Source organism: Myxine glutinosa, chromosome 9, assembly GCF_964187855.1.
Source record: "Myxine glutinosa chromosome 9, kmMyxGlut1.1, whole genome shotgun sequence".
In the NCBI taxonomy this organism is placed as follows: domain Eukaryota; kingdom Metazoa; phylum Chordata; class Myxini; order Myxiniformes; family Myxinidae; genus Myxine; species Myxine glutinosa.
In genome coordinates, this window is record NC_136269.1 from 147,641,817 (window position 1) to 147,669,152 (window position 27,336).

Below are 27,336 nucleotides of genomic sequence, written 5' to 3' on the forward strand. Positions count from 1 at the left end.
TGTATGACATCTCCAAGTGAAGATGAAAACATTATTATTAGTTTTTTTCATTTGCAATTTTGATTGCCCATAATTAGACAGACATTTGCTGAGACTGGAGGGATACCTGGAGAGAGGTGCAAGCACTCGTCTCGAGTATGAGGTGTGTCGGCTTGGTTGGAATCTTGATCCTGGTCTAAACTTCCACCTTGATGTTTCTCAAGACAAGCAGGGATGGTGGGATATGCATCAGTGTGTCCGCCGTTAAGCCGGCCGTCTCGTCCGCTAGCATTAGTTGGTAGACGTTAAAATTCCCATGGTGTCTTTCGCGTACAGTAGGCGAGTTATCATCGGCACTCCGGACAAATTACGAATACCTGCCCTGACAGAGTACTGGGAGGACGACGGCAAACCACTAAAGATGATCCGTGCTCAGAAACCGCAGCAGCAGCGCAGAAACTCTGCTTCGGCCTTAGAGTCTGTCACATTGATGATGATGATGATGATGATGATGACGATGATGATGATGACGATGATGACGATGATACATATGCGAGACTATAAAGCTCGAGCAATGAAGGCAGTTATTGTGTACAAAAGCAAATGATATGTCCATGTGGGGACGGAGCAGGAGGAGCTCAGTCTGGCCCATGATGTCAGAGCCTCTTCCTCCCGGATCATGAGCAATGGCCACGTGGCTCCTCCGACAATCTGGAAGTACTCTCCCACCAGTGCTCCGTTCCCTTCATTCATTAGCGCCTCCTCAGTTTTTTTACGAGCTCAACACTCAAGCACAACACCTGGTCGGGTGATCACAAAACAAGGTCACACGTAGTGAAGTTATAAAACACAAACTACTCAAACTTCCCAACCAGAGCCCCCCCCCCCCCCCTCCACTCAAACCGTCCTTCTTCCTCTTCTCTCTCCCACCCTCATTCCGCACCAAAAAATGGCCGCGCAACTTCAGCAGCAAACGCTCGGGGCTTCGAGTCCGTGCGATAGCGCCGTACGAATGTCGGCCGTGCATGGCGAAGCGCGGACCCTGTGCTCGGGATTGCTTCCGCTGCTTCCCACCGTTTCCGTGGGACATTCCCAGCCGGGCTCCGCTCCGGGACCGCCGGTGAGTGACCCCGTGGTGCCCGCGTTCGTGCGCGAGATCTTCGGGGTCGTACCCCCGAACGCGATGCTCACCTTCTCGTCGGAGCAAGTGGAGCGGGCGTGCGAGGACGTGCTGCGTGCGGGGGACTCGGAACGTCTCCGGAGGTTCGTGACGTCGCTACCTGCGGTGGAGCTGCTGCGCGCGAGCGAATGTTTGCTGAAAGCGCGCGCGGTCCTCGCCTTCCAAACCGGGGATTTCCCCCAACTTTACGCCATCCTGCAGAGCCATTTGTTCCACCCTGCGAACCACATCTTGCTGCAGGGTCTTTGGTACAAGGCGCGCTATGCCGAGGCCGAACGAACACGTGGACGACCTCTGGGAGCGGTGGACAAGTACCGCGTGCGGAGGCGGCACCCATTACCGCGCACCATCTGGGACGGTGACCAAATGGTCTACTGCATCAAGGAGAAGTCTCGGACGGTGCTCCGCGAGTGCTACAAGAAGGTCAAGTACCCGGCGCTCGAGCAGAAGCGCCACCTGGCCAGGCTCACGGGTCTATCGGTGGTGCAGGTGAGCAACTGGTTCAAGAACCGACGTCAGAGAGAACGGAACACCTCGGATGAAGCAAATGGGAAAAGGTCCGTCTCAGTGGGTTCTCCCCTTTTACCCCCCCCCCAACTCCCCCGTGCCCTCTACCCTCCCCGGCTCAGCACAGCGCCGTTTCATTCTGGACCCTAAACAACGGAATTCCATTTGGGAATTCTTTGGTGTTTTGAAACTGAATGCGCACAAATCGCAATGGCGATCAGGTTTCGAATCGCCTTGCATTGGAATGCCCTTCATGTGCGGCCGCCGACGCCTGCGCCCCCGAGACACCCACCGCACCTTGTTTGTACAACTACCAAACGAGCACAATGCCCGAAACACCCACCGCAACTTGTTTGTACAACTACCAAACGAGCACAATGCCCGATACATCCACCGCACCTTGTTTGTACAACTACCACACGAGCACAATGCCCGCGACATCCACCGCACCTTGTTTGTACAACTACCACACGAGCACAATGTCCGAGACATCCACCGCACCTTGTTTGTACAACTACCACATGAGCACAACGCCCGAGACACTCACCACACCTTGATTGTACAACTACCACACGACCACAATGCCCGAGACACTGATCCTTGTTTGTACAACTACCACACGACCCCAATGCCTGAGACACCCACCGCACCTTGTTTGGACAACTACCACATGACCACAATGCCCGAGACACCCACCGCACCTTGTTTGTACAACTACTACATGACCACAATGCCCGAGACACCCACCGCACCTTGTTTGTACAACTACTACATGACCACAATGCCCGAGACACCAACCGCACCTTTTTTGTACAACTACCACACGACCACAATCCCCGAGACACGGCACCTTGTTTGTACAACTACCACATGACCGCAATGCCAGAGACACCCACCTTGTTTGTACAACTACCACATAACCACAATGCCTGAGACACTGATCCTTGTTTGTACAACTACCACACGACCCCAATGCCTGAGACACCCACCGCACCTTGTTTGGACAACTACCACGCGACCCCAATGCCCGAGACACCCACCGCATCTTGTTTGTACAACTACTACATTACCACAATGCCCGACACACCCACCGCACCTTGTTTGTACAACTACCACATGACCACAATGCCCGAGACACGGCACCTTGTTTGTACAACTACTACATGACCACAATGCCCGAGACACCCACCGCACCTTGTTTGTACAACTACCACACGAACACAATGCCCGACACACCCACCGCACCTTGTTTGTACAACTACCACATGACCACAATGCCCAAGACACCGCACCTTGTTTGTACAACTACCACATGACCACAATGCCCGAGACACCCATCGCACCTTGTTTGTACAACTACCACACGAGCACAATGCCCGAAACACCCACCGCAACTTGTTTGTACAACTACCAAACGAGCACAATGCCCGATACATCCACCGCACCTTGTTTGTACAACTACCACACGAGCACAATGCCCGCGACATCCACCGCACCTTGTTTGTACAACTACCACACAAGCACAATGCCCGAGACACCCACCACACCTTGTTTGGGTAACTACCACATGACCACAATGCCCGAGACACCCACCGCACCTTGTTTGTACATCTACCACACGACCAAAATGCCCAAAACACCCATCCCACCTTGTTTGTACAACTACCACATGGGCACAATATCCGAGATACCCACCGCACCTTGTTTGTACAACTACAACATGGGCACAATATCAGAGACACCCACCGCACCTTGTTTGTACAACTACCAAACGCGCACAATGTCCGAGACAACCACCGCACCTTGTTTGACCATCTACCAAACGAGCACAATTTCCGAGACACCCACCGCACCTTGTTTGTACAACTACCACGTGACCAAAATGCCCGAGACACGCACCACACCTTGATTGTACAACTATCACACGAGCAGAATGCCCTAGACACCCACTGCACCTTGTTTGTACAACTACCACATGAGCACAATGCCTGAGACACCCACTGCACCTTGTTTGTACAACTACCAAACGTGAACAATGCCCGAGACAACCACTGCACCTTGTTTGTACAACTACCAAACGTGCACAATGTTAATCTCAGTTCACCACAAAAAAATGGTGGTGCTAATTTCACATTCTGTTTTTTCAAATTGCTCCCACTACACGTATTGCAGGTGGGGACGGTTGTGGCCCAAGACTTTCATGAACCGGCTGGCCAGGAGTGACATTCGATTGGCAGGAATTTCGAATTTGTTCAAGCTGTTGATTATAACTCACCTACTCTTCACTTAACATCTGATGACGTGATGACAACTCACCTACTCTTCACTTAACATCTGATGATGTGATGACAACTCACGTACTCTTCGCTTAACATCTGAGGACGTGATGACAACTCATGTACTCTTTACTTAACATCTGATGACGTGATGACAACTCACGCACTCTTCGCTTAACATACAATCACGTGATGATAACTCACGTACTCTTCGCTTAACATATAATCATGTGATGATAACTCATCTACTCTTCGCTTAACACACAATCACGTGATGATAACTAACCGACTCTTCGCTTAACATACAATCACATGATGATAACTCACTTATTCTTCACTTATCATACAATCACGTGATGATAGCTCACGTATTCTTCGCTTAACATACAATCACGTGATGACAACTCACCTACTCTTCGCCTAACACCGTGGTTCTTAACCTGGGTTCGACCGAACCCCAAGCATTCAGTGAGGCAGTCTCAGGGGTTTGGCGGAGGTCCTCCGAAACGCATTGCAATTTTTTTTTTATTTTTTTTTTTGTATACAAGATCGAGGCTCGTGAAAGAGCGAACATTAATCACACAGAAAGACAAACAGACACACAAAACAAATAAGATCGGGAGCGGTAGACAAGATGGGGAGAGAGGGGGAAGGACACAAACACAACATTTGAGAGCAGGGACCGAGAGACATGGAGACATCGAGAGAACTGTGGGAGGGAGAGGGCTTTGGGGGGAAGGCATGGGAAGGGGGGGGGGGGGTGGGAGAGGTATAAAACATATGGACACTGCCAAGACTTCCAGGAAAGAAGTTGGAATTTCAAACAAGGTGGATCTTGGGTGAATTAGTGGGGGTAGAAAAGATCAAGGTTTTGGATGGGGGAAGATAAGAGATGGTGGTGAACAGCTGTTTTGAAGACCTGGAGGGAGGAGTGTGATTGAAGTGAGTGTGGGAGTTTGTTCCAGAGGCGGGAGAAAAGAGGAATGAAAGAGTGAAGGTGAGCAGAGAGCCGAGATTTCGGCAGTTTAACCATCAGAGGGTGGCTGGCAGATCTTGTGCGACCTGTAGGAATATTTGGGGGACAGAGCACAGAGAGAGCTGGGGGAGCAAGGCCGGAGAGGAATCGGTAGAAGACAGAAAGACCACCTACCTGCCTGCGGTGAGTGAGTGAAAGGCCCTCAGAGATAGCTTCATCGCGGGAGATTCCAATGATTCTGAAAGCTTTGGATTCAACAGCGTGAAGCCGAGCCAGGTGTGAGGCAGGAGCACCAGCCCATAGGGGAGAACAGTATTCCATTGAGCTGTGGATGAAAGCCTTGTATGTGGTGAGGAGCTCAGGTGTGCCTAGGAAGGACTTCGCACGACGGAGGATGCCCAGTCGGCGACTGGCTTTGGAGGCCAGCTTGGAAATGTGGTTTTCCCAAGAAAGATCATGGCAGATGGTGAGACCCAAAAGCTTGAGCGACAGAACGTCTTGGAGAGGATTGTTGAGAAAGTAGATGGGAGGGTTGTCCAGTCGATCTTTTCGGAGAGACATAGTAAGAGTGTGAGATTTGTCAGGATTGAAAGACAAGTTCCACATGTTTGACCAGTCTGTGATTTTGTCCAGGTCTTCAGAGAGTGAGGAGGCTGCAGACTGCCGATCTGAGGGAAGAGGAATGGAGCGGCAGAGAGTGGAGTCATCAGCAAAGAGATACAGAGGATTTTCCAGAGAGTCGGAGAGATCATTGATAAAGACCAGAAAAAGCACAGGGCCCAGCACACTGCCTTGGGGAACTCCAGCCTGAACGGGAAGGGGAGATGAGAAAATCCATTCAGGGCCACACGTTGACTACGACCAGAGAGGAAGTCCGCAAGCCATGCATGGAGATTTCCATGGATACCATAGGAGGAGAGTTTGGTGAGCAGAGCTGGGTGCCAGACCGTATCGAAAGCACGTGATATGTCAAGGGAGACAGCTCTGATTTCCTGTTTGGCATTGAGGACCTCCATCCATTGTTGAGACAGCAGAAGCAGCATGTCCAGAGTAGAGTGACCTGGTCTGAAACCAAATTGATGATCAGAGATCAAGCCATTGGAGAAGAGGAAAGATTTCATATCCGAAGCAATGATGGATTCCATGACTTTGCTGATAATTGGGAGCAGGCTGATTGGTCTGTAGTTGGAAGGATCTGTTTTTGCACCTTTTTTGTGTAAAGCGGTAATGTTTGCTGATTTCCAGGATGCTGGCAGATGACCTTGAGCAAAAGATAGGGTGAAAAGAACAGAGAGAGGGTGAGATAGAGCGGCAGAGCAGGATTTTAGGACCCGTGGGCTGATGCCATCTGGTCCAGTTGCAGAATCAGAGTCGAGGTTTGACAAAAACTCCTCCACCTTGTCAGGAGAGAAGGTCACAGAGTCCAGGAGCAGTTTGGTTCGACTGGGAAAGGTGGGAACAGAGAGAGATGGGTTTGGGACTAAGGATTTTGAGGCAAACACAGAGTTGAGGCATTCGGCTTTGTCACGTGCGATGTCAACTGTGTGGCCATTTGAGGTAAGGGAGGGGATGGAGGGGGAACAAACACCAGAAACGGATTTGACCAGACGCCACCAGGATTTGGAGGAAGGAGACAGGTTTGAGAGTTCATTCTTGAGTGAGGAGAGATAGTGCTTCCTGGCACTCCTGAGGGTAGACACACACTTGTTCCGAGCTTGGTGGAAGGAACTGAGATTTACTTCAGTTGGATTAGCCTTCCAAGAGGCAAAGGCAAGTTGTTTCAGGGCAACTGCCTCACCACAAGATTCAGTGTACCATGGACGGGAGGAAGGGTAAGACAACTGAAGGCGAGATGGGATAAATCTGTGCATGAGAGAGATCAGTTTGCTTTGGAAGAATTCCCAGGAAGAATTGATGTCAGAGGCAGTGGAGATGGGAGACCAATCCAGACGATTGATGGCTGCTTGAAGACCGTCCCAGTCGGCCTGAGTGAAATGCCAGACTCGTCGACGCTGAGGAGGCTCTCTGAGAATGGTCAGAGAGATGTCCACTTTGACAAGCACATGATCAGAAGAACCGATTGGAGCAGAAGAAGAGCAGCAGACATTAGCAGGGAAGTTGGTCATAACCAAGTCTAGAAGAGAAGATACTCCATTGGCTGAGATCCGGGTCGGGAAATTGACAGATTGTGTCAATCCCAGTGAGTCACAGAAGTCCTTTGCTGAGGTGCCATGACTGGTGAGAGAGGAACCCACACCCAACCAGGTGGCATGATGACAATTGAGTCACCACATATGAGGAAGAGAGAGTTGGGATGAGTGGATAGAAGTTGGTCCATGTTGTCAGACAGTGAAATGTAGATGGAGTCATCACTGTTTGAGGGACGGTACAGAACACATATGAACAAAAGGTGGGAGCGGAGAGGAAGCCGTAGCCAGAGGTACTCCTGGGGGTGAGGAGGAGAGAGGGCAGTGCAAGGAGAGTGAGGAAGAGAGTTTTTGATAAAGATAGCCACCCCACCACCAGGCCGAGGCTCAGGTCTATCATACCGGAGGAGGGAGTAACCAGGAAGAGATATTAAGGAATCAGAGACATCTTGAAGGAGGAAAGTCTCTGTTAAGCAGATCAAGTCTGGATTGTCAGAAGCAACCTGTATGGAGAGATCAGTCAGGTTTGAGCGAAGGCCCCGGATGTTTGAGGTCCATACCGTTAATGAAGAGAGAGGGGGAGCATCGGGTACAGGACAGGGGAGGGGAGGAGTAGGGTAAGATGAAGGATGAGAGGGGGAGGTAGGGAGAGCAGTTGTTAGTGTGTCAGCGATTGCAGAAGAGTTCCAAGAAAGGGAAGGATGAGGAGGATGAAAGGTTTGAAGGTGAAGGGATGAGGCACAGTGAGGGGTTGTTTGAGGGGGGGCAGAGGAAAGAAGAAGGTTGGGGGGGGGGGTGGAGGTATGAGATAGAAGGGAGACGAAGTGGGGAGGAGGCAGCTTTGAGGAGGAGGGGAGAGGAGGGAGAATTGGAGAGGATTGGTATGGGGGGAGATTTGAATGGGAGGGGTTGGGGGGGAGTTTTGAAGGGGAGGAGTGAGGGGGGAGTTTAGGAGGGGAAGGGCAAGGGGGGAGTTCAGGAGTGGAAGGGCAAGGGGGGAGTTCAGGAGTGGAGGGGTAGGGGGGGAGTTTAAGAGTGGCGGGGCAAGGGGGGAGTTTAGGAGTGTAGGTGCAAGGGGAGGGATTTGGATGGGAGGGGCAAGAGGGGAGTTTAGAAAGTGGATGATTAATGAAAGACGAACATTGAAAACAAATTGGGTTTGTTGTGATTTTCAAGTTAGCAATCCGGTTCAGAATGATGGAGGAGGGATGGAATGAATGTGAATTTAGACCATGTAGTGAGGGAGACGTATAAGATATTGAATTTCTTTTTTTTGAGGTGGAATGAGTTGGAGAGGAAATTGAGAAAAGCCTTTTAAATAGGAAGAAAAACAGCGTGTTGTAAAATACCACTGAGTAAAACACTGAAGGGGAAAGGTTATACATATTTAAATAATATTTAAACAGAACCGTGAACAATCTTATGTGCACAAAAATACCAACGGGGGGAGAGCCGAGAGGGACCACCACGAGTCACGTGAAGGGCAAACGGTGGATGGCAAGGAGTTAATGGGGGCGGGGCGAACAGCACACCTGGACAGAAAATACAGGATGAGTCAACAGTACACGTGGAGAAAGGAAAATAAATGTTTGTTTTTTTTTGTTTGTTTGTTTGGTTTTTGGGGGTGGGGGGGGGGGGGGGGTGGGGATTTAGAACGTTAGACAGAGTATTATGTTCGGGGTAGAAGGGACAAAAACTAAGAGCCAAGCAAAACACGATTAAGATAACAAACACCGACGGGGGTACAACTACAAGGCCGCACACGAGGACCAGAACACGATTAAATAATTACAAGTTACAGGAAATTCAAACCAAAAGTAACTATAATCAAAACAATAACGCATGGACGATAAAATAACGAGTTGAAATTTGACAATCTATCTGGGGAAATGGGGGAGAAACACGTGGTCGAAGAACGAACGAACGAACGAATAAGAATGAATAAACGAATGAGAACAGAGAAGGAAATCTTTTTTTTTTGGATTTTTTTGAGTTGTGATTTACACAAGGAAGAGGGCTATGGGGTGAAAAGATTGGGAAAACAGAGAACGAAAGTTATTGGATCACAAAAACACGGACCGCTGAGAGAAAAACAAAGCCTCAAGGTTGTACAGTGTTCACTGTACAACTACAAGGCCTCAAAACACGACCCGAATTAACACGATTATCAATACAGGTATGAAAGATTTGCACCGAAAATCTTCGTCGGGAGACAATATATACACCATAAAATAAATCGTTATAACGAAAATACAAATGGGAACAATTACTTAACTTTGATTTCGATGGATAGCATGGAGAGCTGAGAATAAACGAACCCTCGCCAGCAAGACCGGAAACGGAAGTCTCAATATTGAATCTATTTCGTAGATTTCGTAGAATCTATTTCGTATAGTTTGTATCAATATTGAATCTATGTGTAATTATGCTTATTATTAATATTATTATTATTTTGCTATGTATGTTACGAACGAAGGGAAATGTTATTTGTAATTGTATTCCCATCCCATTCATGTTTTCTCTGGTCTGTTTAAGATAAGTTGTTTCACACTGACTGTAGGAAGTTGAATCAATGAGCAACTTGCTAATTATTCTGTTAATGGTGCTTAATTGCTTACTTACTTACTGGATTTTGGACTTTGCAGGTGTTCGGAAATTCCAGTGAATAGCCTCGATTAGCTTGCCGTGTGCCGTGCGTCATTAGTCGCGCCTTACTTTGGAGTTACTGATTAATTGAAAAGTAAGTTGGAAATGTTTGTGGATATGCAGGGCGGGTTCAGAGTTATATTAAAGTCAAAAGTGGATGGTGATTATAAAATATGATTGAATTACTCAGAAAATTAGGTGGAAGTGATATAACTCCTTTGGTCGCCAATCAAAACTAACAATTCGCAGTTTTCTATGTAATATTCTAATGGGATTTGAGGTGACACAGAGTTGAGTAGATAATAAATCCCGTCATCGTAACTATAAGTTATGTTTTCTTCGTTAAGATTTCTCAGTTTTCAGAGGGGTACTGATTATATTTAAGCATGTTCCTTTTTAAATTTATGTCATATAATTATTTGCCCGAACTCAATTAAGATCAGTTTGTTACTTTTTTCTTTTTTTTGCAGTATGTCGAGCAAAAAAAGGAAGTGGTCGGAGGATTACGTGGGGTACGGGTTCACGTGTTTGACGGAATGGGACGGAAGTCAGCGTCCACAAAGCATGCTTTGCAATGTCAATTTGAGAAACTCCAGCCTAGCACCAGCAAAACTACAGGAACACTTCAAAAAAACTGCACGTCGAGGGCCAGTACAAAGACGCAACGCTGGATGAATTCAAATTGAAGAGAGTCTCATTCGACGCAAGTGCTACCTTGCCCACTCTCGGCTTCGTTCCAATTGACAAACTGATCCTCACCGCATCGTATGAAGTTGCGTACCTGATCGCAAAGCAGGGCAAACTGCACAACGTTGGCGAGACACTCATCAAACCGGCCGCGTTGAAGATGGTCAACATCATGCTGGGAAAAGCTGCTGAAAACAAGTTGTCTCTCGTTCCACTCTCAAATGACACCATCAGATGTAGAATCTACGACATGAGCGACGACATCCTAGCGCAGGTAGTTGCAGATTTAGTTGCGAGCCCGACGAAATTCAGCCTTCAACTTGACGAGACCACCGACGTTTGGAATTTGAGCCAGCTCATCTTATTTGTGCGTTATGTCAAAGGAGATGAGATCGAGGAAGACTTTCTGTTCTGCAAGCCTCTCACAACAACGACGAAGGCAGCTGACGTGAAGAAGCTTGTGGACGACTTCTTCAGAAGCAACGGCCTCTCATGGAACATGGTGTCTGCAGTTTGCTCGGATGGAGCTCCAGCCATGCTGGGATGCAACTCTGGTTTTGGAGCGCTGGTGAAGGCCGATGCACCACACATCATCGTCACGCACTGCGTCCTGCACAGACATGCGCTTGCATCAAAAACCCTGCCTCCAAAACTGGCCAATGTTCTGAAAATCGTCGTTGAAATTGTGAATTACGTGAGAAGCCGTGCTCTGAATCATCGCATCTTCAAAGGGCTGTGCAATGAAATCCGCTCTGAATTCGAAGTCCTTCTCTACCACTCTAACGTTTGATGGTTATCACGAGGGAAGGTAGTGAGCCGTGTTTTTGCCTTGCGTGTAGAATTAGCCCTGTTTTTGCGAGAACACCAGCATTGCCATGCAACGCACTTCCAAGAGTCAGAGTTCATCCTCGCCTTGGCGTACTTGGCTGACATCTTCGACGCACTCAATCATCTCAATTGCCAGATGCAGGGCGGTGGAGTGAATGTCATCGAATCTGAAGAAAATCTGAGCGCTTTCCGAAATAAGTTACCATTGTGGAGGCGGCGAACAGAGAACGACAACTTCGCGAACTTTTCGCTACTGGACGAGTGTGTGAGCGGGATCGAACATGAGTCTGAAGTTGGAGGCAATGCTGTACCGGGGGAGCTGAAGCAAGCAATTGCCATGCACTTGGATGAGCTGGGAAAGTCATTCGACGGCTACTTCCCCGACCAAGAGCAATACCCAGCATGGGTGCGGCAGCCGTTTACTTTCGACGTTGCAACGGCAGATGTCAATGAACAATACCTCGACGACCTCATCGAACTTCAGCAGAGCCAGATTCAACAACAACTCTTCGGCACAACAACGCTCTCAACGTTTTGGTGCCGCCAAATGGAAGGGTATTCTCACATCGTTAAAATTGCCCTTGAGATCCTCACGCCGTTCGTTACCACGTATCTCTGCGAGCATGCGTTTTCGAAACTGGTGGACATTAAAACAAAGAAAAGGAGCAGGCTTGCATGCGAAAATGATTTGAGAGTGGCCCTTGCCAAAAGAAAACCACACATTTCCCAGATCGCCTCCCGAAAAGAAGAACAGAAAACGCATTAAGATGCAAATCTTCTTAATTTTTTTTGTCAAATTTGAGGGTTCCGCGAGTGTTCGGTGGGTTTCGTTAGGGTTCGGCGCCTTTAAAAAGGTTAAGATCCACTGCTTAACATATAATGACGTGATGATAACTCATCTACTCTTCGCTTAACATACAATCACGTGATGATAACTCACTGATTCTTCGCTTAACATACAATCACGTGATGATAACTCACCTAACCTTCGCTTAACATACAATCACGTGATGATAACTCACTTATTCTTCGCTTATCATACAATCACGTGATGATAACTCACCTACTCTTCGCTTAACATACACTCACTTGATGATAACTCACTTATTCTTCGCTTAGCATACAATCACGTGATGATAAATCACTTATTCTTGGCTTATCATACAATCACTGAATGATAACTCACCTAACCTTCGCTTAACATACAATCACGTGATGATAACTCACTTATTCTTCGCTTATCATACAATCACGTGATGATAACTCACCTACTCTTCGCTTAACATACACTCACTTGATGATAACTCACTTATTCTTCGCTTAACATACAATCACGTGATGATAAATCACTTATTCTTGGCTTATCATACAATCACTGAATGATAACTCACCTACTCTTCGCTTAACATACACTCACTTGATGATAACTCACTTATTCTTCGCTTATCATACAACCACGTGATGATAACTCATCTACTCTTCACTTAACATACAATCACGTGATGATAACTCGCCTACTTTTCGCGTGATATACAATCACATGTTCATCATGCACCGATAACCCACGTGCTGAAAGATGGTTTTCCGGCTTGTGAAACACCTTGGTGACATTTCTGTAACTGAGTCGAGATTCAAACCCACGGTGGACAGCTCAAAGGTGAGTGTGGACAACACCTGCATGGTGTTATACCAGCCCGGTGATAATACACCATTTAAGCGCGGTGTTACGCGCGCTGCTTGTAAGCAAGGAGGAAGCGGACAACGCGGTAAGTTGTAAGAGTCTTTATACAAGAGCTCCACTGTAACACTGGAGCGTTCCGGGCTGAGCGCCCGGTGTATATCCCGCGGCCACGCCTACCCCTCGGGCGTGGCCGCCGCCCACTTGGTGCGTGGAATGATGCCCTCGCGCCAGTGAGCTTTCGTGTCCGCCACACGTGCCCCCGCAGAATTCCCGTGCACCTGGAGGGCCAGTTTGCGGGGCAAACGGATGACCCGGCCGAAGCGCCCTCTGGCGAATGGCGGCGTCCGGGGTGCAGGGATGCCAGCTGGGATGCCTCCGGCTGCACCCGGGATGGGTGCAGGCTCGGGAGGCGGCGTGCCAGCAGGGCCGGGCGGTGCCGGGGGTCCGCCCGCCGGGGGGCGGCCCCGACGCGGGGGCCGAGCCACCAGCGGTGGGTGGTCCACGTCGAGGAGGGCCGGCTTGAGGCGGTCTATGGAGACATGGTCAGGAATGACGCCGATGTCCAAGGTGAAATGTTTCACCCCGGTCTCCAGCATGCGGAAAGGCTCGTCGTACGGGGGCCGCAGTGGTGTCCGGTGGGCGTCGTGCCGGACGAAGACTTACTCCGCGGTGCGAAGCTCCAGGGCGACGTGCGTAGGTGGGTGCCTGTGGTGCGCCGTGGGCACCGGGGCGAACCTCTGGGCGGTCTCCTGCAGCGCGGAGCGCTCCTGCACCGCGGACCATGGTGCCTTGGAGTCGGGGAGGAACTCGCTCGGCACCCGCAGCAGTTGCCCGAAGACCAACTCCGCCGCGGATGCACGCAGGTCGTCCTTGGGTGCTGTCCGGAGGCCCAGCAGCACCCAGGGGAGCCTGTCAACCCAGCCGCCGTCGCAGAGGGTCGCCCGGAGCACGGCCTTCAACGAGCGGTGGAACCGCTCGCACAGGCCATTAGCCTGGGGGTGGTAGGCCGTGGTGCGGTGCAGCTGGACCCCGAGCCCCCGCGTGACCACCCCCCAGAGCTCCGAGGTGAACTGGGGGCCGCGGTTGGACGAGATGTCCAAGGGGGCGCCGAACCGGACGACCCAGGTGGCGATGAACGCCTGCGTGACGTCCGCCGCCGTCATTGACGCCAAAGGCACGGCCTCCGGCCACCGGGTGGTGCGGTCCATCATGGTCAGGGCGTGGGTGAAACCCCGTGAGGGGGGCAGAGGTCCCACCAGGTCCATGTGAACGTGGTCAAACCGACGTTCTGGCACCGCAAACGGGGCCAATGGGGCCTGGGTGTGTCGGTGCACCTTCGCACGCTGGCACGCAAGGCACGTCCTGGCCCAGCCACGGACGGCCTTCCGAAGGCCATGCCAGACAAACTTGTCGGCAATCAACCTCTGGGAGGCCCTCGTGCCTGGGTGGGACAGGCCGTGGATGGCGTCGAAAATCTGGCGCTGCCAGCCCGCGGGCATGATGGGGCGAGGCCGCCCGAGGGAGACGTCACACCAGAGGGCCGTGCCCGCGCCGTTGAACGGCACCTCGGTGACGCGGAGGCCCGTAATGGCGGTCCTCAAGGCCTGGACGTCGGGGTCAGCGGCCTGGTCCATCGCCATCCGGGCATAGTCGATGCCGAGGTGGACCACGTGGGCAACGGACCGGGAAAGGCAATCCGCCACTGGGTTGTCCTTCCCAGCGCCGTGCCGGATGTCCGTCGTGTATTCGGACACGGCCGAGAGGTGACGCTGCTGCCGGGCCGACCACGGCTCGGCGACCTTGCCCATCACGTACACCAGTGGCTTGTGGTCGACGAAGGCTGTGAACGCACAGCCCTCGAGCAGATGGCGGAAGTGCCTGACCGCCAGGTGGAGCCCGAGCAACTCGCGGTCGAAGGTACTGTACCGGTGTTCGGGCAGGCAAAGCTGCCGGCTGAAGAACGCCAGCGGTTGCCAAGCTCTACGCACCCATTGCTCGTGCACCGCGCCCACCGCATAGTCCGAGGCGTCGGTGGTGAGGGCGATCGGTGCATCGGGTGCCGGGTGCGTGAGCATGGTGGCATGAGCCAAGGCGAGCTTCACGCCCACGAACGCCGCGTCCATCTGCTCGGTCCAGGTGATGTCACCTTTGCCCGGCTTCCTCGGAGGGCCTCGTGCAGGGGGCGCAGGAGCTGGGCGATGCGGGGCAGGAACCGATGGTAAAAGTTTACCATGCCCAGGAACTCCTGGAGCCCCCTGATCGTGCGGGGGAGCGGAAACCCCTTCACCGCCTCCACCTTGGCCGGTAGGGGGATGGCCCCATGCCTGGTGATGCGGTGCCCCAAAAAGTCGATTTCAGTGACACCGAACCGGCACTTGGCAGGGATCATGATCAGGCCGTGCTGGCCCAGGCATTCGAAGAGCATGCGGAGATGGTGGAGGTGCTCTTCGCGGGACGCGCTTGCGACGAGGATGTCATCCAGATAGACGTAGACGAAATCCAAGTCGCGCAAGACGCTGTCCATGAGGTGCTGGAATGCCTGAGCCGCATTCTTCAAACCAAAGGGCATCCAAAGAAATTCGAAAAGACCGAATGGCGTGATGACAGCCGTCTTCGGGATGTCCTCCGGCCTGACGGGGACCTGGTGGTAACCGCGTATGAGGTCCACCTTCGAGAAGAAGGACATATTCGCCAAGCGGGCGGAAAAGTCCTGAATATGGGGGAAGGGGTAGCGGTCGGGGGTGGTGGCGACGTTGAGATGGCGGTAGTCCCCGCACCGTCGCCATCCCCCGCCGGGCTTGGGCACGATGTGGAGCGGCGATGCCCAAGCACTCTCGGAGCACCGCACGATGCCGAGCCGCTCCAGCGTAGCAAACTCGGCTTTAGCAACCGCGAGCTTCGTCGGCTCGAGGCGGCGTGCCCGGGCGTAGACCGGTGGCCCGGCGGTGGGGATGTGATGTTCCACCCCGTGCTTGACGGTCCCCGCCGAGAAGGTGGGCCTCGTGAGGGATGGGAAACGGGCGAGGAGGCGGGTGAATTCGTCTGCTGCCGGAAGTGTGCAGATGAACCTGGCCGGAACCGAACTGCTCAGCAAGCCGCTCGGCGAGCTGATCGATGAGTCGCTCCGTGAGCTGCTCAACGAGGCGGGCAGCGCGCAAGCGAGCGAACTGAACGTCTCGGCCTGGACAAGCCTTCTGCTTTACGTCCACCAAGAGGCCATTGGCACAAAGGAAGTCCGTGCCAAGCAGTGCCATAGGCATGTCGGCAGTCACGAATGACGATCGGAAAACCTGCCCTCCGAACCGCAGAGAAAGGCAGCATTTTCCGTATGTGCGAATGGGCGTACCGTTGGCAGCAAGCAGAGCGGGACCCCGGCCCGCGGTCTGCTTGTCGGACGTACCGGCGGGAATGACACTCACCTGCGCTCCCGTGTCGCACAGATAACGGCGCCCGGATAAGGTGTCCGTTATGTACAGGAGGCTGTTTAATCGGCCGGCGCTCAGTGCCACTACAGAGGGCCGGCCCAGGCGTTTCCTGACCTGCCGAATGAGCACGGCGGGTGACATTGCCGGGCCTCGTGGCCGAACCTAGCGTGGAAATGGCACCAGGTTTGCGGCGAAGCCGGAGGCCGCGGTTTCCGTGGTGGTGGTGGGTGGGGCGTGGCGGCCGCCACGAGGTGCCCCTCGGAGTAGGGGTGGGCACCTGCAGGAGGCTCAGCGGTTACGCGGTGCGTCCCGTAGTAGGGGTGGGCACCCACAGCAGTTTCGGACTTGGGAGCCACTACAGCCGCACCGAAACTCGCCTGCGTGTCCAAAGCCGCGTAGAACTTGTCGGCCTCGGCCGTGAGCGCTCGGGGTTCCGTTGTCGCGGAACCGGCCAACGCAAGGCGTACTCGTGCCGGCAGCTGGCGTCGAAATAACGCCCGGAATAGAGTGTTCGGGGTTTCGTCGCCCATGAGCGACAGCATATGGTCCATTCGGACTGACGGTCCGCGTGTCACCGATCTCGGGGAGGTCCAAGAGGCGATCGGCCCGTGCGTCCACCGTGAGGCCGAACGTGGCGAGGAGGAGATGCTTGATTGCCTCGTACCTGTCGTCGGCTGGTGGGTTCCTCAGGACCGACACGACGCGGGCGGCCGTGCCAGCCCCGAGGGAGGCGATCACGTGGCAGTAGTGTGGCTCGTCCGCGTGATGCCTCGAAGCCTGAACTGGGCTTCGGCCTGCAGGAACCAGATCTCCGCCTGAGATTCCCAGAACTCGGGGATCTTTATCGCTACCGCGTTGGTTGCCATGGCTGTGGCGGGTTCGGGTGGTCAGTGACGGCTGACCAGAACGTCGGAGGTCACCAATGAAATGCGGTGTTACGCGCGCTGCTTGTAAGCAAGGAGGAAGCGGACAACACGGTAAGTTGTAAGAGTCTTTATTCAAGAGCTCTACTGTAACACTGGAGCGTTCCGGGCTGCGCGCCCGGTGTATATCCCGCGGCCACGCCTACCCCTCGGGCGTGGCCGCCGCCCACTTGGTGCGCGGAATGATGCCCTCGCGCCAGTGAGCTTTCGTGTCCGCCACAACATATTATTATGTTTATTCATATTGTTCTCCCTTTGTTCCACTTGTTGTTGAACGTAAGTGTTTTATTGTTCCTTTGTTAACACAATTATCTTAAATTTAGGATAAAATATCGAGGCTCATGAAAAATTGAGGTGGACAGACGATGACGACACAAAGTTCTTGAAGTGGGGCCATAGTTATGGACAAAGGTGGGGAGGAAACAATGGACAGAATGAATGACAAACAAAGGTGGGGAGGAAACAGTGGACAGAAAGAATGACAGACAAAGGTGGGGAGGAAACAGTGGACAGAATGAATGACAGACAAAGGTGGGGAGGAAACAGTGGGCAGAATGAATGACAGACAAATGTGGGGAGGAAACAGTGGACAGAATGAATGATAGACAAATGTGGGGAGGAAACAGTGGACAGAATGAATGATAGACAAATGTGGGGAGGAAACAGTGGACAGAATGAATGACAGACAAAGGTGGGGAGGAAACAGTAGGCAGAATGAATGACAGAGAAAGGTGGGGAGGAAGCAGTGGACAGAATGAATGACAGAGAAAGGTGGGGAGGAAGCAGTGGACAGAATGAATGACAGAGAAAGGTGGGGAGGAAGCAGTGGACAGAATGAATGACAGAGAAAGGTGGGGAGGAAGCAGTGGACAGAATGAATGCATTTTTAATTTTTTGCAACAAAAACACATGCTGCATCGAAACAATATCTGCTGCTGAATATTCCAAGTTTTGGGAAGGGAAGAAGGGAAGAAAGGAAGAAGCTGCAATCTCAAGAGGTGCAACCTCGAAGCAAAATGGACTTTAATCGAGTTTAAAAGTGATGGAGGGTGCAGCAGATATGTCTGTGGTGCGTACAAATCCTGCAATGTGGACAATTGGCATGGAGCTTGCCGGGAAGGCAGACGCCAAGGAATGCTTGCGATGCTTTGCCAAACATCTGGTTTTTGCCTTTAAGTTTGAGAACGTTTCTCCATATACACGGTTATCGGTGCACCTGGTTGTTCTCATAGAAACTTTATCGTGTTTGATGCTTTTCATTGACGACGACTCTTTCACCTGGTTTTTGTGTTTACACGAAGTAAAATGTCGGTTAAACAATTGCTCCATGTCCGTCCGTTATCATCACGTCCATTCGTTCATCAGTCCATTCATCCGTCCATCTGTCTCTCCGTCCGTCCGTTCATCCGTCCATCCATCTGTCCGTCCGTCCATTCATCCGTCCATCTGTCTGTCCATCCGTTCATCTGTCCATCCATCTGTCCATCCATCCATCCGTCCATCTATCTGTCCGTCCGTTCATTTGTCCATCCGTCCGTTCATCCGTCCATCCATCTGTCCGTCCGTCCGTCCATCCGTTCATCTGTCTGTCCGTCTGTCCGTTCATCCATCCATCCATCTGTCCTATCTGTTCATCTGTCCATCTGTCCGTCTGTCCGTCTGTCCGTCTGTCAATCCGTTCGTCCGTTCATCCGTCGTCCTTACATCTTTCCTTATCAGTTTATGATCGAGCAACAACTTATTTAAATCGAATGTTATATTTTGAACACAAATTGAAAAATGAATAGAAAGACAAGTTTCTGGTTTTACTGTATTATTGTCTCAGAATTCATCGAAATCGCCCATGTACAGAGGAGGGACATAATATTTTACTCTGTCTGCCTGTCTAGCAGTTAAACAAAATTGAAAAGCATTCCAAACAGGAAACTTACAGTTTTTTATGACGTCATAAAGGACACAAGGCACGAATAGCTAATGTCACGTGTTTGATAACGTGATGCAATGAGCAATGTGCAAAACACCAGTTAAACGTGGAATTAATTTATTTATACACCTTTAAATCTTTATTTAAATTTAATAATCATGTACATAAACACTGTGGAATACAAATGACCTTCATAATACTCCCATGAACTATATATATATATATACAGACTTGGCATTTAATATGGAATATATATTTTTTCTTGACTTGGGTTTAATTTCTTAACTCAATATATCAATCTGGTGAGTTTCTTTTACACTTTGGTGATTTATTTGTTAAAAGAACCATGTCACTGATTGTCTGTCGCAGCAAGAAGTCAACAACAGGATTATATCACAGGTGGCGTGACAAAATGTACGGACAGGTGCATTTGACGATTGGCTTCACAGTCGGGTATACAAGGGTTGTTGCGTTCTGTATTAGTGGAAAACAACTGCTGCACGTCTCCAAAAGTTATTGCCGCTTCCTCTGGAGATGGTCCGTCAACTCGACAATGCTGTTTGTCATGGAGTGGTGGCTTTACGAAATTACGGCATGAAACAGCGTGCTATTGCTCGGCAGTATGGCATCACTCAAGGTCAGGTGTCAAAGATCCTGAAACAAAATGCTCAGAGGGGTGTCCCTACTCCAATACCGAGGCCAGGACGTCCTCGCAGAACCACAAGGAGGGATGATCGCCAGCTGCACCGGTTAGTCCGCAATGGCCGTACCAAGTCAGCTAATCGGCTTGGGGCTGAGTGGCAGCAACTGACAAATGTGCCTGTATCCAGAAGGCTATTCAACCAACGACTGGTTCAAGCAGGCTATCGTGCCAGGTGTCCCCTGAGAAAGCTACGCCTGACCAGACCACACCGCCAGCGCTGATTGCAGTGGGCCAGAGAGCACCGTCAATGGCAGCCAGGACACTGGAATCACGTGATCTTCAGTGACGAGTCTAGATTTCTAGTCTATCATCAAGATGGCCGCGTCCGAGTGTGCAGACAAGTGCATGAAGCCTACAACAAAGATTGTGTAGTGCCAAGAGTCCAAGCTTGAGGTGGTGGGGTGACCGTTTGGGCTGCTTTTCATGCAGGGGGCAAAACTGACCTGGTTGTTCTGAATGGAAACCTGAACCAGTTCAAGTACAGGGCCATTCTGGAAGAAACATTGCTTCGATTTGCTCGTACAGCCTTTCGAGGAAACTTTGTCTTCCAAGATGACAATGCACGGCCTCATCGTGCTCGCATGATCCAACACTTTCTTGCTGACCGTGGTGTAGTGCATATGGAGTGGCCTGCCATGTCCCAGGATATGAATCCGATAGAGAACTTGTGGGCAGAATTAACGTGTCAAATCGACAACTTGGACCAGCAGCTGACCTCTGTGCATGAATTGCAGCAGACTATTGTCACTGCATGGCAAGCGATTCCTGTCCAAACCTTGGCAAATCTCGTGAACAGCATGCCTCGACGTGTACGTGCTCTCCTGAATGCTCGTGGGGGTTACACGAAGAACTGAACTGTAATTTTACTGTCCGTAATCCCAGTCATAATTTAGCTTTTGTTTTTGTTTAAATTTTTTTTGGCTAATGTGCAAAATAAAGAGATACTTCTGGAAAACGTACAGAAGTTTAACACAGTACTGTCCGTGAATTGAGTTCGATATCAGTTTACATCACTTTCAAGGATCAATTTATTTGCTTCGAAATGTCAAATGTGGTTTTTGTTTCTTTTAAAGGTCACATTAACAAAATCTAGAATAATTTCAACATAATTCCAATGAACTTTTGGTTCTAAGTCATCTTGAAAAGTAAGTTCACCCCCAGAAAAAAAATAATCCATATTAAATGCCAAGTCTGTATATATACAGACATACAATCACGTGAAAAAGTAAGTACACCCCATGTAAAGTTTTGACTTTTCCAACATATTTCAACATACAGCTATTTGATCTTCATTTCAACAATATTGATAGATAAAGGTGATATAATACAACAAATATCATGAAACATTTAAATTTTGTAGTCCATTGTATAATTTAAATAAACATAAATGCAAATTTCGCATGTGGAAAAAGTAAGTACACCCTTGGCTCTAATAGGTGGTATTGCCCCCTTTGGCAGAAACAACCTCAAGTAGGCGTTTCTTATAACTGTCTACCAGTCTCTGACATCGACTGGGAGAAATTTTTGCCCACTCCTCCATGCAGAATTTTTTCAGTTGTGCGATGTTTGAGGGGTTTCTTGCATGCACAGCTCGATTCAAATCCCCCCACAACATCTCAATGGGATTTAGATCCGGGCTTTGACTTGGCCATTCCAGAACCCTCCATTTCTTTCTTTTCAGCCATTCCTTGGTGGATTTACTGGTATGTTTAGGGTCATTGTCATGTTGCAAGGTCCACCCTCGGTAGAGCTTCAACTTTCCGACAGATGGCCTCACATTTTCCTCAAGCACCCTCTGGTACAATGAAGAATTCATAGTGGATTCTATGATGGTGAGCTGCCCAGGCCCTGATGCAGCAAAGCTGCCCCAAACCATAATATTTCCACCACCATGCTTTACAGTTGGTATCAGGTTCCTGTGGTCAAATGCTGTCTTTGGCTTTCGCCAAACATGTCTTCTGGTACTGTGGCCAAATAGCTCTACCTTTGACTCATCTGTCCAGAGCACATTGTTCCAGAAGTGCTGGTCTTTGCCTCGGTGTTCATTGGCACACTTTAGTCTTGCCCTGATGTTCTTTCTGGACAGCAAAGGTTTCCTCCTGGCACACCTCCCATGTAGATCAAATTTGTGCAGCCTCTTTCTAATGGTAGAGCCGTGCACTTTGACATCAACAGTGGCAAGAGCTACCTGTAGGTCCCGTGATGACATTCTGGGGTTCTTCGAGACTTCTTTCAGCATCTTGCGATCTGCTCTCAGGCTGAAATTGCTGGGGCGGCCTGGCCTGAACAAGTTGGCAGTTGTTTGGAATCTTCTCCACTTGTAGATGATCTTCCGGACAGTCGAATGATTGATTTCAAATTGTTTGGAGATCTTTTTAAATCCCTTCCCAGACTCGTTGGCATCTATAACCTTCTATCTGAAGGCCTCAGAGAGCTCTTTTGATCAAGGCATGGTAACGCCGCACACTTCAACAACAAAGAGCAAACCAAACTAAATCTCTGAGGTTTAAATAAGACAGGTTCCTCCAAGATCCTCTCTAACGATGTTCTAATCATTTGCACCTGAGCTGGTGCACCTGATTCTAATTTTAGGTATTTGAAGTAGTGATAAATGTATGGGTGTATTTACTTTTTCCACATGCGAAATTTGCTTTTATGATTATTTAAATTATACAATGAACTACAAAATGTAAATGTTTCATGATGTTTGTTGTATTATATCACCTTTATCTATCAATATTGTTGAAATGAAGAACAAATAGCTGTATGTTGAAATATGTTGAAAAAGTCAAAACTTTACATGGGGTGTACTTACTTTTTCACATGACTATATATATATATATATATATATATATATATATATATATATATATATATATATATATATATATATATATATATATATATATATATATGTATATATATATATATATATATATATATATATATATATATATAAATGTCGATATATAGTATTAGAGAGCATGGCGTATGAGAGGTATGGGATGGAGAAGATGCTGATTGACGCTGTTCGATGATGATCAATAAAACGTCCATCTGCTAAAATGACACTCGGTGTCATCCTATTACGTGTATAATGATGGTGTGAAAAACTCCTTCAGTAGTTTTAAACCACAGGATGTTTTTAACGATCCTTAAAATCATTATGTTATTTAAATTGAAATATTTACCTTAACACTGCGTGGGTTATCGTGTTCTATGAACTCTTTAGTTACTTCCGGCCCCGAAAGTGGATGGATGTTATGTTTTCACCCCAGTCTTTGTTTGTTTGTGAACAAAATATCTCAAAACGTTGTGGACGGATTTGAACGAAACTTGGTGGACAGGTTGTGTGTCTGACAAGGACTAACAGATTTAATTTTTATGAAGATCTGAATATGGATTCGGATACGAGACGTATTTAATTTTTATGTGATCCTTCACCATTGAGAGATAAGGTGAAAAGCGACATACAGCATGATATTTTAAAAAGTTATGGACGAGTTATAAAGTTGGTGGATGAGTTTGTTTGGTGACAAGAACAGGCCGATTAGGTTTTGGTTCAGGTCCGAATCCAGATCTGGCCTATCATTGAGATTCAACAAGTAAACTGTTCAGCCTGGTGGAGGTGTGTGCTCTACTGAGTGCTCTTATAGTTTTGTCTGTTTTTATGTTTCTCTCACCTTTTTGTGTTCACAGTGAATCAGAAGATGAGCAGAGTGTGCAGGAAGAAAGCGAACCTTGCCAAGACGACATTCTCCTGCCCCTGTCACCTCCATCTGAGCTTGACATAAACATGAGGAACAATCGGGTCGTTGAATCACTCCTAGCAGAGGTATTTTCGTCGGATTCGTCTTTCAACGCAGGCACCATGACACCCGTTTTGTCCCCGGCTACCTCAGATACAGATGGAGCCGATGCTTTGGAGACTCCCTGCTTTACAGATATAGATACAACATCCTCATTATGTCTCAGCAATCTTGATCCGAGTGAAGAACAGCACAACGATGGTATTTTCTGTAGCATGTCACCCAGCAGTCGGGAATATATTGGTGGATGGAGTGATCCAAAGCTACCAAACCTTTTCCATGCAGGTAGTCCATGTGGAGTGCTTGAGGATCATCCCACTGAAAAAGAGTCAGATTTAGATGCTTCACTGCAGATGATTCTGGAGCCATCCTCGCTGAAACATTTGATACCGCCCCAGGAAGTAGGCTGTAGTATGGTCCTGGATACCCTGCCTGGGCAAAGCACGAGTGCAAATGCAACTGTAACTCCATGTAGGCCAACAGCCCAGGAACCTTTGTCTGCAGAGCAGATTGCTACTCCACTCCAGGGCATGGGTGAAAGTAGCGCTCTTCAACCTGGACTCGTGATGGCAGCACGAATATCGTCACAAACAGGTACAGTTGGATCTGCTTTGAGCAAGCACCGATGTGCTTCGTTTTCTGACTTGTTTTGTACAAAGATGATCCGTTTCCTGTATTTTTGCCTATTTTGTTGTCAGCGGAGTTATTATTGAGGTGAAGCGTTCAAAATGTTTTATGAACTGTATACTCACAATAGTCCAATGAAACCAGCTTTCTGTACATTTCGAGATACAATAGGGGAATTTTAAAATGACATATTAACGCAAATGAGGCGTTTCATGCATGTGCTACATATGTGTTTACACTGACTCACTTCTGCTAATCCGGGCATATTTAACCTGCCGTTGTGAGGTCAAAATCTGTCAAATAGTCTTTTAAACATAATTTTCAGAATTTACATGATAGAGTCGCGATTTCAAAATGGGTCACCATAATTGTTGTGTTCCTGGATGCAAATTGGACTCACGGAAATATAGGAAACAGAAGAAATATCCATGGATGAGCGGTGTCGAGTTCCTACCATTTCCTGTTAATAAAAGCGAACAACGGCAGACACACACAGACAGACACACAGACACACACGGACGGGCTCTTCTCAAATAGATGCAAAAATCTAGTACAATTTCTCTCGTGACCCGAGAACCAAACAAAAATGTATTTGGAAAAGTCCTCACAGCTCGCACTTCCTCTTCCCAACATGATTAATTAATAGTAAATATTATTCTTTTTAACTTAACATGTACATTCACATGCCACAGGTGTGACCTTCCCATCACTGTTACGAAGCACCCAAACCAGATACGGTGTCTCCCTCAGGGAAGTCTACCCGATACATCTCACTCACATGAGTATAGCTGTCCAAGCGTTGTATTTTCACGTCATGAAGTCGAACTTTGTCGAAAACTTGGTAACCATTCATTTGTTGGTATTGACGTACAGCATCGTCTTTCCAATAGCAGACATCGATTAAATAAATCACCAAGCCTGCCTTGTTCACAGAAAGCACTCCCACAAGGTACAAAGTCCACTCACTGGCAGGGAACGTTGAGGGATTGGGTACCGGTCCATGTCATAGGGAGTCTGTAGTACGGGAAGCTGCAATATTGCAACCTTTCAGTGAGTTACGGGAAGCTGCGAGATCGCAACCTTTCAGTGAGTTACGGGAAGCTGCGACATGTCAACCTTTCAGTGAGTTATGGGAAGCTGCGAGATCACAACCTTTCAGTGAGTTATGGGAAGCTGCGAGATCGCAACCTTTCAGTGAGTTATGGGAAGCTGCAAGATCGCAACCCTTCAGTGAGTTACGGGAAGCTGCAAGATCGCAACCTTTCAGTGAGTTATGAGAAGCTGCAAGATTGCAACTTTTGAGTGAGATATGGGAAGCTGCAAGAGCGCAACCTTTCAGTGAGTTATGAGAAGCTGCAAGATTGCAACCTTTCAGTGAGATACGGGAAGCGGAAGCTGCAATATCGCAACTTTTCAGTGAGTTACGGGAAGCTGCAAGATCGCAATCTTTCATTGAGTTATGAGAAGCTGCAAGAGCGCAACCTTTCAGTGAGTTATGAGAAGCTGCAAGATCGCAACCTTTCAGTGAGTTATGAGAAGCTGCAAGATTGCAACCTTTCAGTGAGATATGGGAAGCTGCGAGAGCGCAACCCTTCAATGAGTTACGGGAAGCTGCAAGATCGCAACCTTTCAGTGAGTTATGAGAAGCTGCAAGATTGCAACTTTTCAGTGAGATATGGGAAGCTGCAAGAGCGCAACCTTTCAGTGAGTTATGAGAAGCTGCAAGATTGCAACCTTTCAGTGAGATACGGGAAGCGGAAGCTGCAATATCGCAACTTTTCAGTGAGTTACGGGAAGCTGCAAGATCGCAATCTTTCATTGAGTTATGAGAAGCTACAAGAGCGCAACCTTTCAGTGAGTTATGAGAAGCTGCAAGATCGCAACCTTTCAGTGAGTTATGAGAAGCTGCAAGATCGCAACTTTTCAGTGAGTTACGGGAAGCCTTAAGATCGCAATCTTTCATTGAGTTATGAGAAGCTGCAAGATTGCAACCTTTCAGTGAGTTGAGAAAGTTCTCCAACTCTTTTGTTGTGCAGAGGCACAACTCTTTCTCTCGGGTACTTTTCCATGTAATTAAAGAAGATTACATGGAGCTTTGTGAGCCATTTTAGGTAACAATCCTTATCTCGCACAAAATATACAGCTAGCATGCCCCGATGGCCGCTGATGCGAGGGGTTTCTCCACATGTGCGCAGAGTATTCTGGAGTGGCTATATAACTTTACTTTCCATTAGATTATTAGGTGCAGTAACTTTGCTAAAAGCATAACTTTCGCGTACCTTCCACACTTTTTCAGTATCTGTTTGTCTCGTCTCTGTTTTCATTGTGGATACCTGTCCATTTTTATCCTTCTCCCTCCATTCCTGATCTGCCTGGTTTTCTGTAGGCCTGTCTTAGTGTTCACCTCTCATCCTTCATCGTCCATGCCTTCCATGAGCCTCCAACTCTGTGTATAAAATAAAATTCTCACCTGTATTGTTTTAGTTATTTTTTAAATATCCCTCTTGATCCGTTCAGTATTATTTTATTTCACTTTCTTTACCTTCTCATTTTACTGTTCTCTTTTCCTCATAGACAATCAGACTTCTACTGCAATCGTTGGAGGAGATTTAGCTGATGAACACTCACCCATTAGCTCCTCCACTCTCTTCATGTCCACACCTCTGGCTCCAAACCCCCTGCTCTGCAATTTACCTTCTGTCGCTTTTGTCACCACCTTGGGGTCTGACGGCAGCCTCGTATTAATGCCCATGCTTACCATACCCGGAGGCATCCATACAGACGTTTTATCAGCATCCACTGTTTTACCATGCTTCAGCAATTTTGTGCTTTACAGTGGAAGTACAGTCACTCCTGTGACCACCATGGTAGCCGAGCTGTCAGGGAATACTTCGAGTATCCTGGCATCCCCTGTCCCAGTGCAGGGTGTATTTCCCTGTCTGCAGAATTTGTATCCCACTGCAGGGACATTCTGAGCTTCACGGCAGTTGGAGACATTTCTGGTGAAGCAGTTCTTGA

The 27,336-nt window shown here is 48.8% G+C and overlaps 1 protein-coding gene across 1 annotated transcript; it reads left to right on the top strand.

Moving 5' to 3' along the window:
• Positions 1–27,336, top strand: SIX2 (SIX homeobox 2). The gene is made up of 3 exons (XM_068127917.2): positions 1–1,716; positions 23,582–24,285; positions 26,893–27,336. The coding sequence occupies exons 1-3, from the start codon at positions 929–931 to the stop codon at positions 27,291–27,293; spliced, it is 1,893 nt and encodes a 630-aa protein (XP_067984018.2). The 5' UTR covers positions 1–928; the 3' UTR covers positions 27,294–27,336.